Here is a 14,667-nt window from a genome sequence, read left to right as displayed (position 1 = left end):
TTCTCTAAACTGTAACTCACCAGTTTCAGTTCACATCCACTGCCACGAGCATTAAAATCTTAACATAATCTACAATTATCTAGTCACACTGCCCACTGATAATCACGAGATATAGAGGTATATCTACGTTGACTTTACTGTCAGGGCCAAGTCTCTTTTTTTATCTGTCACACAAGTGAAATGCACACACAGCTACTACACAAGTAACACTAATCAGACTTCTGGAAAACTCCAATTCGCATTGCCAAAAGAATTCAACCGCAGTTTCAGTAACCCCATGAGATAAATAGTTCAGACAAAGAAGAACAAAAGAGAAACACGAAATTTTAAGTTTGTTGACACCAAACCAATGACATCAAAAACAAGTTATGGAGGAGAGAGTTTATAAGAGAACAAGCCCAAGTTCCGATGGCTTCAACGCACTTCTCAAACGGTAATTATAGAGATAGTAGTGAAGCTGACCATCTCCCGGACCAAACTTCAACTCTTTCAAGAAGCTCTCATTGTGCATCACATCCAGCGCGTTGAACACGTCAAACCCCTTCTGCTTAGACACGATCAGCGCATCATTCATCAGCTGGAGGAACGACGTCTGTGTGGCCACGTTGTAGTAGGAATAAGCAGCCTTCAGCGTCGTGTAGTTCGGGTTGCCAAGGATAGTCGACGGGAGGGTGTAGAAGCTGCAGAAGTCAGTGACATCATGAGTCTCAGGGCTCTCAACCAAGTAACTGTCAACCACATCTTCCCTCGGGAGTAGCCAATGCTCAACATCGTTCTCATCAAAGTCAGTCGCCACTCCAAACTGGCTAAGGTAGTTCCTCAGCAACCGCGTGACAGCAGGGACATCAAGCAGTTCCATTTTCCTGAACCCAGGAGTGACCGGCGCCTCAGGTAACTTGTAAAGCTTGATGGTTCTGCTCATCGTCATCCTCGCACCAAGCCTCGAAAACCCAACATCGATCAGCTTCTTCGGGTTCAACGACCTGTGCCAGTACTGACACGTGGTGATCGGCGTGGGAAGCACAACACCTGCAGTGTACGCAGCCTGCCAGATATTCTCCAAGTGCACCCTTCTAGTCACCTCCTTGATCATCACAGGAGCAAGCCTCTTCGACCTAAGCTTCTTATGAACGCACAAGAAATTGATCTCAGCCATCTTAACAACCTCATCACGCACCCTGATCCTCGCGGGCACACCGCTGATGAAAGCCACAAGCTTCTTGTTAGTCTTGGCGCGGACTCCAATATGCCAGCTCTGGTAATAGCCAGGGGGGCGCAAGGCCCACCTGAGAAACTCCTTGGAGTAGTTGAACCTGAACATGTTCTCGTCGTCTTCGACGTAGTTGCTCCTGAGGAGGTTGTAGACCTCGGAGCAGATGTCGTCGGAGGCCATGTCGCAGGTGGTCCATTCGTAGACGGAAGGGAGGTTGTAGGGCTCTTGCTTGACCTCGGATAAGGGCGTAGCGAGCTCGATTGGGCCTTCGGGAAGGCTAGTGTCGCCGATGTCTTTGAACTGGCCCACGGGCTGAGTCTCCCAGAACTTGTGGGTTTTAGAGTCTGACATTGACTCTTGGAAGCGTCGGACTATGGTTTCGAGTGACGTGTCGTCCTTTGTGGTGGAGGATTCGACGATTTGGTTCTCTTCTGGTGGTGGATTGTTGTCTGCCATTTCCTACAGCTAAGTTCTTCTACAAAATCAAAAATGTATTTCTATAAAACTGTTTCAATTTGTCATATCGATGTGTCTAACATGCGAATCGCGCCGAGATCGAACTTAAGATAATGAATCTAGCGAGATCGAGCTCAGATCTTACGATATTAAGATCAAGAAGACTCACCGATTTTGCTCGAAGAGGAAGACTCAGCAGATTCTCGCCGATCCTCCGAGAAAGAGCTATCAGATCTCTCTGGGATGATTAGGGTTCGATGAGGGAGTAAACTCTTGTGAGAGGAGGAAAGAATAAAGGAAGGACGAAGGCGTGAGGTTTGAGGTTATGGCCAATGGGGGCCGGATAGAATCTTATAATTCTCAGTTTATTGCATTTTGCACCCTCTTAATTCCTTTTTATTTCCATTTACCCACCTTCTTTATCAATGGTCTTGTTATTTGTCTTCAATTAATACAATCAAGTCTCATTCGTATTGTTTGTTGTATTTTAATGGATTTAAAAAATTTAACTAAATCTAGTATTATTGGTTCTATAATTTTCAAATATATATTAAAATCATGTGTTATTGGTTTAATGATTCATAAATTCTATATCAAATCAAGTATTATTCAATCTACGGATTTACTAATATATTTAATTTTATAATGGATTTGAATGGATTTGTTTGGATTTTTTAGTTAAAAATACAAAGATTCAAATCCGAGGAAAAACCTCCAGATTTGCATGTTTTACTTGAATTTATAAATACTATATGGATTTCTAAATCAATCAAAATATATAAACCAATAACACCTATGAACGAACATTTAAAAGGTATTAAAACTTCAGACTAATAGTTAAAAATTGATTAGATGCTCATCCCACTTGATAATTTATATATGGATTAAATACATAGTCAAGTTTAGCAAATACTGCAATTGTTTTTTTTTTTTTGTCGGGGATTTATTTAGATATTACAATTATGAGAAATATTACAAAGACGATTCGATCACCGACAATACTACCTGCGTTATGAGGATCTACGCCTAACTGCCTCATTTGAGCCGTCCTATGAAGATCACGCCTGACCGGATTTACTTGCACCATGTTGAGAAACTCTTGTAAGCCTTTCTTCCGTAATCGCATAATTGTTGAATAAATCGCTTGCTCCGGGAATTGAAACCTGGATTTCCTGTGCAATCTGCAAGAAATTGCATAGTCTGAGATTTGAACCCTAGACCTGGGTGTAGAAACCTTTAAACCATAACCACTAGGCTACGGTGCTTCTACTTACTGTCTGCAATTGTTATTCAAGCATCTTTAAAACAAACAATATAAATATAGAGAATATAAGTTGCTTGATTAATTAGTTCTCCATGTTAATGGGTCTTTTACTCTTATTGATGGAAATTTCAGCTAGACAAAACACAAATAATATATGCTGAAAAGTACATTTTCACATCGCTAAAAGCTATAACTCGATGGTTTCAAATCTCCTTCGTAGTAAAACAAAACAAATCCCAACAAAATGAATTTAGAAAAGATCAAAATCAAAAATTATAAAGAAACAAACAAAATGTAACAAATTTTCTAGTTTCTCCAATATAGAGCCGAAAACTATTTATAAATAATAACTTCTGAGTTAACAAACAAACACGACATGTTTATCTCTAACAGATGAATCATCATCAATGGTGGTGAAACCTTTCGCTGGAGACTTGAAGAGTCTCGATGCCTTTGATCGCAGAGTCGTAATGTTTTCGGGTGGAAGAAGACCTCTTCCCTTCCGACGTTGTAACCACCGCTGTGTTTCTTAATCCGCTGCCCGTACGGGACCTCTGTAGCTCCTCCGATGTTAATCTCCTTGATGATCCTGCTGATTGCGCGAACACCGACGAGCTATGCATCTATTAATATGTAATGAAAAATTAAATTATTTACTGGTCTTCAAAAGTAAGGAGTCCCTATTTATTTTCATACAAGAATTATGATAATTTTCAAAAACAAAATCTCATCCAAAAAAATAAAAATAATGCATCAAATATGAAAAAGAACAAATCAATTTTATACAAATTTTTGAAGTCCCCACTTACAGAAGTGTCATTTACACTAAAAATGAGATCTTATAAGGTGGTTTGTGGTTTGGTGCTAAAGAAAAAAAAAGAGTAGTTTGTGGTTTTTTATCGATTTTCTCATTTGAAATCAGGTAATTGATTTGGTTAATTAGCTGAAATAAACCAATTCAGATGCATACTAAACCGGAATTTGATTTGGAATGCTGACAAATTTTGAAGTTTTTAAAATATGCTACAATAAACCAATTCAGATGCATACTAAAATATGCTATAAAATATTCTAGACCCTAAAATGTCAATTTTCCAATAAAAAATGTTTTTTTATATATTTATGTGGTTCTCTCAGTAACTTGAGATTCCAAATGTTAAGAAACTGTTTTACAACTTGGATCAGTGAAGAGCTATTAGATTGCTAAAACTCTTAAGCTTTTGGGGTGTCTAGAGAAAATAACAGAGCAATTGTTTTCATACCATTGGGGCTCTCAAGTTGCCAGAGTTGTCAAGAGCACCAGACGTTCTCCTTCTTGATGAATCCATCGGTGGCCTTCCTCCTTCATCCTCCCCTTCGAGTAAACACATAAACAATCAAACAAAAGCTTTACAACTTTCCAAGTTTTATAAAAGCTTCAAACACTCAAACTGAAGGTCACACCTGCGTATCTATCCATGGTGGTCAATCCTGGAGGCAAAGCCGCACTTGTTCCAGCTGCAGGAGTTCCGAGGCCACGGGTTGGAGGAGCTGTCAGTTGTGACTGTTGGTACTTCAGTATGGTCCAGTCAAAGACATAATCGAACTGAAACCCTGCGATAAAGAAAATATGTAAGAAAGTCTGGATTTGGGAAGAAGAGGGAAAGAAAGAGATCTTAAAAAACCTTCACGGATAAAGAGATCTCTGAATATTCTTTTGAGATAACCGTAGTCCGGTTTGTCATCAAACCGAAGTGAGCGGCAGTAATGGAAGTAAGATGCAAACTCTGATGGGTAGCCACGGCATAAAGACTGGAGGAAGATGAAGCAAGTTGTGTTAATGACAAGAAGTTTGAAGTAAATGGAATGTGAATGAGAAGTTTTACCTCAATGGAAGTAGAGACTTTCTTTTCGCTGATTCTCTCGTACTTTTGTTTCTTGGTTCCAGCTTTAAGTCCTTGCCATGGAAGACTAAACAAAAAATACATTCTATTAAGGAATGTGAAGAACGATGTGTAACAAGGAGGCATGTAGGTGGGGAATTATACACACCTTCCTTTAAGGAAGTACATGAGAATGTAACCAAGAGATTCTAGGTCATCCCTTCGGCTTTGTTCTGTATGATAAGAAGGAAGGGTGTTAATATAAGGAACACGAAGTATCAATCTACAGCAGTTGGTTGTTGGTCAAGCTTACCAATTCCCAAGTGAGTATTCATACTAGCATATCTTGCAGTTCCAGTGAGATTCTTATTTTCTCTAAAAGTTAGAAAACGGAAGCAGAGGTTAGAGAATTGTGCAGTACGAAGAAGAAAGATTACAATACAATCATATGTCACCTGTAAGGAATGTGCTGATGAGTAGTGTTATCCCTGTACTTCTTAGCAAGACCAAAGTCGATGATGTATACCTTTTAGACATAAAGTTCAGTAAGGAGTCACTTCCAGAGGTAATAACTTCAAAAGTAAAATAAGAACATGTACCGTGTTCAAAAAAAAAAAATAAGAACATGTATATGTGAAAAGGAAACCTGGTTTGCGCGTCTTCCTAGCCCCATGAGAAAATTGTCTGGTTTGAGATCTCGGTGAAGGAAAGATTTCGAATGGAAATACTCAACACGGTTTATCTGAATATAAGAGAATCAATCACTAAACAAGTCTCTAAAAGAAAAAGAGAGAGATGGTACCATTTGATCAGCAAGCATGAGGACGGACTTGAGAGAAAGTTTCCTGCTACAGAAATTGAACAAGTCTTCAAGACTAGGGCCAAGTAAATCCATGACCAGCACATTGTAGTCACCTTCTACACCAAACCACTTGATATTTGGAACACCAGCTGCCATTATTAAAGAAGGTTCACCAGTAACTAAGGACATGTGTATGAGAGAACAAAAACAGAGATGGTTTGATCAGAGACGAAATGTTTACTTCCTCCCTGTAGAAGTTTGTATAACTTGGATTCATAGAGCAGCTGTGGATGTTTTGTCTTGGCATTTTCCTGCAATAAAATTAAAAGATAAACAAGATTACACTTATATAGCAGTAACGAATCAGTAAAGCAAAGCAAAGAAAAGAACTCACAAGCTTGATGGCGACTTCTTCGTTGGTTTGAATATGAGTACCTAAAAGAAACACCAACAATAACGTTAGCAAGAAGGTTCGAGAAAATCTAAAATGAGGGTACGAACCGAGATGGATCTCTCCAAAAGAACCGCTTCCAATTTTCCTTCCCAGCCGAAACTTTTTCCCCACAAGATGCTCCATCGATGCCTCCTAAGCCCTAACTAGGATGATTCTCTCTCTCTCTCTCTTCCAAGGAACAAACTTTTAACACACCAGAATCAGCGCAAATCCGAAACAAATAAGGAAAGATCCCATTTTTTTCTGGGAAACTTAGGGCTGAGAACAGAGAAACCCAGTTGGCATATATCTTCCTTCTCGCGATCTGGGAACAAAAGGAATGTCTCTCTCTCTCTCTCTTTCTTCACGCGAATTGGAAACACGAGGAGAAAAGGAAGCTTTTCTTGATTTTTTTTTGTTTCTCAAAGTTTGGGTCTTTTCCTTTTCTTCTCTTTCCTTATTCTCAGCTCCCACGGTTCCAAATATCCCGGTTCTATTTAACCGGATATCCGGTTAACAATGCTACATTTAATCATTTCCTTTTTCAAACAATACGTTACGCTGACACCCCCCTCTTATACTTCAATGAAAGGATATTACCAATTTGAGTTTCCAAATCGGTTCTTTCGTTTTGGTTTCGGTTTTACTTTGGGTAGCTGCTGAACGTACACATCACGCGTGTTTAAAACTAATTAAATATTTTTTTAAATTAATTTGGACTGGCTACGAGAGAGAAATGGGTTACCAAGGGTGAGGGCTACGCGTGCCGTTGGTGACCGGTAAAAAGTCGTTTCTCACATGACCTCACATCCTCCTAGGTAATACAGTCAATGCTCGACACCAGACGTAATCGGCACGTGATTCGTCTCTTCTCTCCGTATATCGACTTTACTGGTCTATATTCTAATCATACGTTGTACGAGGAAGATATCTAAATAATTGTACTCAGTCGTCGAGTAGCAAAATAAATAAACCATTAATAATCGCATAACTGACTTACTGTTGCTTTACAAGAGAAAATTGTTGATTAAAAAATCTTTGAAATTTTTTCATTCTGCATACAGGTACGGGTTGATCTAGAAACAATTTTTATCCGGCTGAAGAAAAAAAAATTACTTATATTTTTTTTTTACTGGCATTATCAAAATTTTGTATAAAATTCTGCTAACTAAAAAAATTCATGGTGGGCAGCTGAGCATACTATATTTTATGACTATATAATTAACATATTATATGTGATTACATTATATGAATTTGAACAAAAAATATGATCTTGAAGCAGATGTTACAAGTTAAATAATTGTCCATTTCATTCTCAACTTACAGAGAAAACCAAAATAATCTTCAACTTCCGTGAAACCATTTTAATCACTAACTTTTTAAAATTTTCCATTTTAAACCTCAACTTTTGTTGATCAAAGCCATTTCAAATATACGAAAAGTCAACCGTTAAATTTTTTGTTTCGTTTTGAATATCTGACTTTTATCGGCTTTCATTTTTTGAATCAGAAAATCTTATTACTTTTTACTTAGTTACTCCTTCATAATGAGATCTTCGATCCTATTCTAACAAATATTAATCAGTAAACACTGTTTTGAAGTGTGTGGATATGTCTCATAATGAGACATCAACAAAGTTCAAAGAGATAAAAATAGTCAATTATATCGTCATCTTTAGCGACTCGTATGTTACCGACACAAGACAATGATGATATACCAAGATTTTTGGTCCAACGAAAGTTTATGTTATCGGATGTTGTTACGGTTGTCCACACGTATAAGTGAAAATCTTAATTTAGATTTTGAAGTAACTCTGACCTTTGGTTTTGCAGCTACAACATTGGTTTTAAAAAATATAGGATTGTCTTGGACAGGAACTTGACCGCCAAGTTTTCCGATTTCTCAATGTCCATAACTCTCCCAGAGGGAAAATCAAGAATAGAAGTTGATTTGGTGATAGGATCATTAGGATACCTTGATCCATCATACGCTTACACAAAAGTAGTGACAGAATATACAGATGTGTACAGCTTTGGAGTCTTGTTGATGGTTTTCCTCACTGGCAAACCAGCTCTCGTCTCCACTAGCTCTGATGGTGACCCCACTAGCTATTAGCTATGTGAAAGGTTTGTATGAGAAAAAAAACTAATTGATCCAATGTTAATGAAGGACATCACATGTGCCCAGAAATTGACACTTGAATCGTGTATTGCACTTGCTCTGAGCTGCTGCCAGGAGAGTAATGAAGACAGACCGAGAATGATGCAAGTAGCTAAAGAACTCAAACGGATCCACACATCATTTTAGAGATCCTCGGATCTTTGCACCATAAAAAAAGTTTGAAAATCATTTCCGTTTGCATATAGTATGGAACTCAGATTAATAAAACAAATCTGGTAAAGATTAGATAGAATATTGTATTTGTATCGTACAAATGGATTCATTTCAACAGCAAACACAAAGCTATTGTCAATAAATGTGTTATATTATTAATTCTGTAAATAAAATAATGATATTGAAGCGGTGTTACAAAGTAAATAAAGGTTACTATAACCTTAAAAATTATGGAAAATTAAATTATTTGAAATGTGTAAAAGTTGTAACCCTGTTAAAGAATCACCCCAGATCAGAGAGGTGACAAAAAGAACATGTATGATCAGATCAGGAAAAAAACGAGAAATTAGTTTCTCGGACTTGGAAGACCCATGCAAAATAGTCTAGGGGAGACTCGAATCTTTGGACTAGGCCTTGGCGAAGGTATTGGACCAAATAATCCCATCTTTCCATTGACCACACGAGGAGAAAGGTTGACTTGTTCAAGCGCTCGGATCTGCAAATCCATAGGGTAGTCCCGCACACACCCGATCCTAGGTCCATTTCCGGTACTCCACTTGCACATGAAACGTTTTTGTTCTCCGGAATCCTCTACCGGCGGTTCAACCGGAATAACCGTGGTTTCATCTCTACCTTCGGATTTCAGCGGTTTAGTGCTTCCCTCATTATTAGAGACAATATACTTATCATCGTCAATCGGATTCAACTAAACAAACAAAATTTAATCATCAATATTATGTACTTGAGTTAAATTTAATGAAACTTAATATCCTTTCATTTTTATAATCACCTTAACGTTGGTAAGATCCACACTGTTTTCTTTTAAGAACCCGATAAATTCTTGGAAATTCTCTTCCGTCGGGCGATAATGACCACTGTATGACCACACAGCTTCTACAACTCCGCCGTGTGAAACAATTCTACCGGCAGCAGTAATGGCGGCACCGGAGAGAAAACTCGAATGTTGAAACCGACCTTTTTCCTTTTGACCAATGTATAGTTTTCTTGTCGTGCTTAACACGAAGATCCACTTTGTTCCTTCGATGGTCTCAACGAGGTTCTTGTTTTGTCGGTTGACTAGTTTCCCTCCTTCCACTACGACTTCGTATGCTTGTCTCTCTTTCTGTTAATATAACCAAACCGAACCATAAATTAAATTTAGGTATAGTTATTTGATAACCGGAATTAACCGAATTACTATGAATACATACCGGACCAAGGTAAGTGATGCATTGTCGTTGAAGAAGCGTTCTTGGACATTTGGTAAGATTCACTTGCCTGCCCTCTCCAATGTCTAACCTTTGGTATCATTCAAAATGTTTGCCATCGAATCAGCTAAACTAACTGCGGAAAATTGAAATAATATTTTGACCAACTTTGTGTGAAATTTACCAGAAGAAAAATGGCTGACTACTCTCGCTTACTGACCAAACATCGTAGTATAAGTGTAAGTTATGCCCGTACCGATGACGTGGATCAATCTATATATAAAAAAAAACATTATTATATATCAAAGTATAATATCCATATCAGACTAAAGTAAACTAAATAAAGCATAAACTTACAGCTTCTAACCAATGTCGCAAAGCTAGTTTCTGGGCTTTATCATCTTTCAACAAACCTTTCCCTACCTATAAAACATACAATCAAATTATGATGATGTATGAGATTAAGTGATTAACTATGTTAGAAAAAAAACTATATAATAAATTATAAAAATGTTAGTCTACGTGACCAATTTCATAGTAAATTACCTTTGCTGCTTTTGTTCCAGCTCTTGCCCACCTCGACACAGCCGTCTGGTTGGTTCGGTTCGGTTCTGATGCTGCCAATTTCAATTCTTTCCACCTAAACCAAACATAATTTCATATGACATATTCGGTTTTTGTAAATTTAACTTTGTAAAAATTATAACTTGACGTACCATAATTCTTCAACGACTACTGCACAGTCAGCGAGATTTCGACGCGTTCGGTAACTCTTGTAAACCTTTTGTAAGGTAACAGCGGCAGCGTCAAGCTCCGTTGATGGTCTCGGAGACCAAAACGGCGGAGGTTGTGGTAGACTTAACGCCGTTAAACTCCCCGAGATTCCCATTTTGCCCCTGTTCCTACGTTTTGGAGACGAGCCTTCTTCTTCTTCCTTGTGCTCTACCTGGACTAGACTTGTGAACGAGAGACTCCTCTCAAGAAGAACCATGTTATCTGGTTTAGGACCCTTCAAGTTTACACTTTTTCTCGTTTTGACCCCTAAATTTTCATCTTTGTATTTGTTCCCCTTCTCGACCAAATCTTTGAACGATAAAGTCTTCTCCAGATACATTTTTACTGGGCTTTTCAGAAGTCTCGGTGTTTCGCACTCTTGTGAATCTTTCTTGAAACTGTTGCCTCTTTGTAAGCACCCAAAAGATAAAGCCATGAAAGCTACCTGTAAGAACTAAAAGTAGGGTTGAACAAAAAAAAAAGAACTAAAATTAGTGATTCAGACAAGAGACGAGAAAGGAAACTAGTTTCAGTTGAAATCCGAAGATTGAGGAAGATACATACACTGTTACGATGTAAAGAAGTTTGTCGAACGCTGTATCTTTTTCTGGCGGCAAAAAGAGAGACCAATTAAATACAAAAGAAGAACTCTGTTTCTGTTAATGTCTCTTCTTTGCCCGTCTTCTATATATATATATATATATATATATAAGCAGTGTTATTATATATTAACTGATAAATAAATATGACGTAATTATTAGATTTTCTTCAGAAAAGTTTGTGACTGAACCTTTAGGATACGCAGTGAAGATTTTTCTGAGTCTTTATTCAAAGCTTTAACATTTTCCTCTGATTTATAAAACATACTAGCGTGTGGGACATCTTTGAATACGTCCGCGTATCGGTTAGATAATCGTACTCACGACTTATCTTCTACATTTTTATAGCACTACTAGAAGTATACATATATTATTGTATAAACATAACTGAACCAATATTTGAGTGTGTGTTATATACGTACGGCGTGTAACATGTGTGGATCATCTTTGCATACGTCGTCAAATTATTGTATAATCTTACAACCTATATACATTATTTTGAGAAAAGGGTTTATATATTTTTGTTGACATTGTTAGAAGTATACATTCTCTATATATTACATATTTACATACTCACTTACAATTCAATGTGATATACGCACGGCGTTACGTATGAATCGTGGCATCTTTGAATATGTCCTCGTTCTTGGTTATACAATGTTTTCGTCTTTCCAGTTTATGTGCATTTCAGAATTTTATGTCCCACTCGAGGACAATCGTTCCAGAAAAAAAACCTCTCTTCTCTCTCCTGACCACAAAGCCATCGATTCAACCTCCCTCTCCAATTTCTACCGTGAGATTGTGAGAGGCATCTTTCTTTTTATTTCTTTTTGCCTGGGTTTGCATCCGTGATTTAACAGATCTAGAAGAGGACTTGGTGGCGATTCAGATTTGAAGTTGTGAGTGGTTCGGTTTCTGTCAGATCGATGGCGGCGGCTCTTTGCGTTTCCTAGTTCTTGAGGACGGAGTTAGGTCATCGCTTCCTCAGGGGTTTTCGGTGGAGATTTGGTCAGAGCTCGCTTCTTGGAGTCGAGTGGAGCAGATCTGTGAAGGGGGGTGGTGGCTCTCGGTGAGGAGATGGTTTTCAAGGCGGAACTGGGATATGGTAGCATGAACTTCCGGTGCCTCAAGTAAGCTTTCCGTTTTGAGGGCAGCGGAGAGGCGTGAAAGAGATCACCGGAGGCGGCTGATTACGGCAACGGTCTTTGGACTGGATCTGCTTGGCTCTCGGATTCTTGGGTTCTCTGTTCTTTTCTCCGGCGTTCACCTAGTCCCTACATAGTCCTTCCGGTGAGGTTCTTCTCTATCCAGGCGGTAGCACTTATGGCGGAGGTCGGTTTCTGGTCTTGGCGTCAGCGGTCTCCTGATCTCCGACGTGGCGGCTTCATCGTGAGAGGGTGAGGCTCGGAGCTAGGGTTTTCGCCAGCTTTTGGGCTATTTTGGGCTTGTTACTCTTCTAGGTTTTGTCTAATTGGGCCCATTTGGGATTGTAGTTGGGCTTTATTTAATTTCTGTTGGAAAAAAAACAAAAAAATATTAATGAAAACCCTTTTTCAAAAAAAAAGAATTTTATGTCCCGATCATGATAACTATCCACTAGTTATTTTTGTTTCAGTCAACGTACTGTTCTACTTCTGTTTATGCTAATCAGTATATATTATTTTTTAACCTAGGCACTGTGGACTTATGAAAATGCTCAACTAATTCCTAAAAAAATATGCAGTCTACAAATGGATCATTTATTTGAATATTTAAATGAGCCGTAAGCAATGGTTTTAACTTTATATTTGTGTACCAACACAATAAAATATAGTGAAGTGCTTTTATCAACCCAAATATTACCTGTTATTAGAACATCATTACGTGGTTATAAATATTTGTGTGCATTTTATCTAACTTACAAAAATTCACACCTAAATATATCATCTGAGCGCCATATGAAATCTACGTTTGACGGTACTCTTTGCCAAGTGGTGGAACCAACTTATAGTCAAGGGGGGTCATATAACCCATATCAAATCTACAAATCTTAGCTATAGGCCTAATATTATACTAATTGTTGTGGTCTATTGGGGTAAATATCTTTTTTTTATGATCCCCATGAGTTCAACAATGTAATTTTTTCTTGTAACTTATCTTAATACTGTGTTAAGAATACACATGAAGACATAATCGTGAAATAAAATAATCATGTTGAACTCTTCTCCTGTGAGCTACTGAGCTGGTATCTTACTAGCGACATGATACAAAATAGTGCTCTATACAGTAGCTTAATATATATAACAACACCATTTTTGTTTCATATAATATCGTGAAACCATTAGATCATAACGTTGTAACTAGTAAACGAAACCGTGTAATTAAGGAAGTTCCTGTCCTCGTCGTAGCCTCGTGGGACTAATTTTCTCGTTCTTTTGGTTACAGAATTCCACACTAGTCGAATCAATTCTATAACATTCGAGTTTGGTGAGAAAACGCGGTGTGCATGTTGCTGCATATCAAAACTTTAAATAATATGATTGCGAATTTACGATTACGATAGTGCAAAGCCAATCTTATAAGTGAAAATACATTCCTTAATTGATCTCAGTTGTCCAGCCAATTAATAACACTAATATGTTAGTAAAATAAATATGAGTATAATTTATGACGGTCAAAGAAAGCAACCATAAATGAATGTGATAAAGACAACAAGAGAGGACCAAAACCTGTTCGGGGTGGAAAGGTGTAAAATGTAGAGTCAACCAATTTGGGTCAAGTCCCTTTACATTTGGGGCTTTCCAAAAGGAGCTTCTTATTGTTTATAGTCAACTACGCAGCGTACGTGTTCATTAGTTCAGACTTCAAGATATTTGGTTTATTAATGCAAACAAAATCGCAGCCTTAAACTAACCAAAATCGCAGCCTTAATCTTTATCGTATCAATACTATCAAATGTTTTTAGTTATAAAACAGTATCTTAAAACTATATGTGCAAATATTGAATATTTTAATCGACAAACCAATTTCTCAATTTTGAATAGAATATTCTAGTTTTGAATAACAATATTTTGTAAACGTAAGAATTGACTTCATCATGTGCACTGGGAGGCGTAATAAAAGGGTTTTAACTTTATGCTTATTTACCAAGTAAAACACCACCCCAAGCAACGGACATTGTTCAACAAGTAAGACCGTAAGTACGTGTATTTTAATCTGAATATTCTTTTTACTTTTTTTTTTTCTGTTGTTCAGACAAAAAGGTCTCGCATGGGTGAGAAATAAAAACACATTACGTATTAGCGTTAAGTCCAAAATGTTACAAGTGTAAAACTTTAGCTAATTAAAAGTTCAAGAAAAGCAAGCCACATTTTTCGATATCGATTTGGTATTATGACTTTACGAGTTGTTCTATTACACATTCTTCTCTTTTGTCAACGTGCTGCCACATATCTCAATGGAATAAATGCCCTAAAAAGAGATGCTGCTAAGATACCACAATCCTCAATTCATATGGTAAGAACACGATTAAAGAGGGTTCTTACAAAGATTCTCAAAATGAATTAAACTATGTATGTTATTAATATATTGTTTTAAGTTTTTTTTTTTGATTAACTTCGAAGTCAGATCTATGTAAAGACCCAGATTAATCTCTAAATGGAGGTGTATCCCATAGATAAACTATCTCTCCAGATATTCAAATGAGCCGAAAGAAATAGTTCATATCCATGTTAGGTTTCCAC

The 14,667-nt window shown here is 37.5% G+C and overlaps 3 protein-coding genes across 4 annotated transcripts; all 3 read right to left on the bottom strand.

Annotated features, from left to right (window-relative positions):
* Positions 1-219: 219 nt before the first annotated feature.
* Positions 220-2,040, bottom strand: LOC103854516 (glycylpeptide N-tetradecanoyltransferase 1). 2 transcript variants are annotated; one of them, XM_009131457.3, is made up of 2 exons: positions 1,839-2,040; positions 220-1,688 (listed from the first exon to the last, which is right to left on the bottom strand). In XM_009131457.3, exon 2 carries the CDS (start codon positions 1,667-1,669, stop codon positions 383-385), a length of 1,287 nt encoding a protein of 428 aa, XP_009129705.2. In that variant the 5' UTR covers positions 1,670-1,688; positions 1,839-2,040; the 3' UTR covers positions 220-382. The 2 variants fall into 2 exon arrangements, with proteins under 2 accessions (XP_009129705.2, XP_009129706.2); XM_009131458.3 differs by having other exon boundaries at positions 220-1,672; positions 1,839-2,005.
* Positions 2,041-3,091: 1,051 nt separating this feature from the next.
* On the bottom strand, positions 3,092-6,456 carry LOC103845137 (casein kinase 1-like protein 12). Its single transcript, XM_009121969.3, has 13 exons — positions 6,099-6,456; positions 5,992-6,032; positions 5,839-5,908; positions 5,598-5,746; positions 5,442-5,537; positions 5,251-5,321; positions 5,109-5,170; positions 4,965-5,028; positions 4,799-4,883; positions 4,598-4,724; positions 4,377-4,526; positions 4,196-4,287; positions 3,092-3,556 (listed from the first exon to the last, which is right to left on the bottom strand). The coding sequence occupies exons 1-13, from the start codon at positions 6,172-6,174 to the stop codon at positions 3,338-3,340; spliced, it is 1,302 nt and encodes a 433-aa protein (XP_009120217.1). The 5' UTR covers positions 6,175-6,456; the 3' UTR covers positions 3,092-3,337.
* Positions 6,457-7,482: 1,026 nt separating this feature from the next.
* Positions 7,483-14,374, bottom strand: LOC103845136 (IQ domain-containing protein IQM5). Its single transcript, XM_009121968.3, has 8 exons — positions 10,911-14,374; positions 10,289-10,800; positions 10,119-10,212; positions 9,930-9,995; positions 9,757-9,845; positions 9,576-9,663; positions 9,155-9,487; positions 7,483-9,070 (listed from the first exon to the last, which is right to left on the bottom strand). The coding sequence occupies exons 2-8, from the start codon at positions 10,780-10,782 to the stop codon at positions 8,711-8,713; spliced, it is 1,524 nt and encodes a 507-aa protein (XP_009120216.1). The 5' UTR covers positions 10,783-10,800; positions 10,911-14,374; the 3' UTR covers positions 7,483-8,710.
* Positions 14,375-14,667: the final 293 nt, after the last annotated feature.

The sequence above is a fragment of the Brassica rapa genome, chromosome A10 (genome assembly GCF_000309985.2).
Source record: "Brassica rapa cultivar Chiifu-401-42 chromosome A10, CAAS_Brap_v3.01, whole genome shotgun sequence".
NCBI lineage: Eukaryota > Viridiplantae > Streptophyta > Magnoliopsida > Brassicales > Brassicaceae > Brassica > Brassica rapa.
Note: the sequence above shows the minus strand (reverse complement) of the source record. Positions and strands in the feature narration are given on the sequence as shown.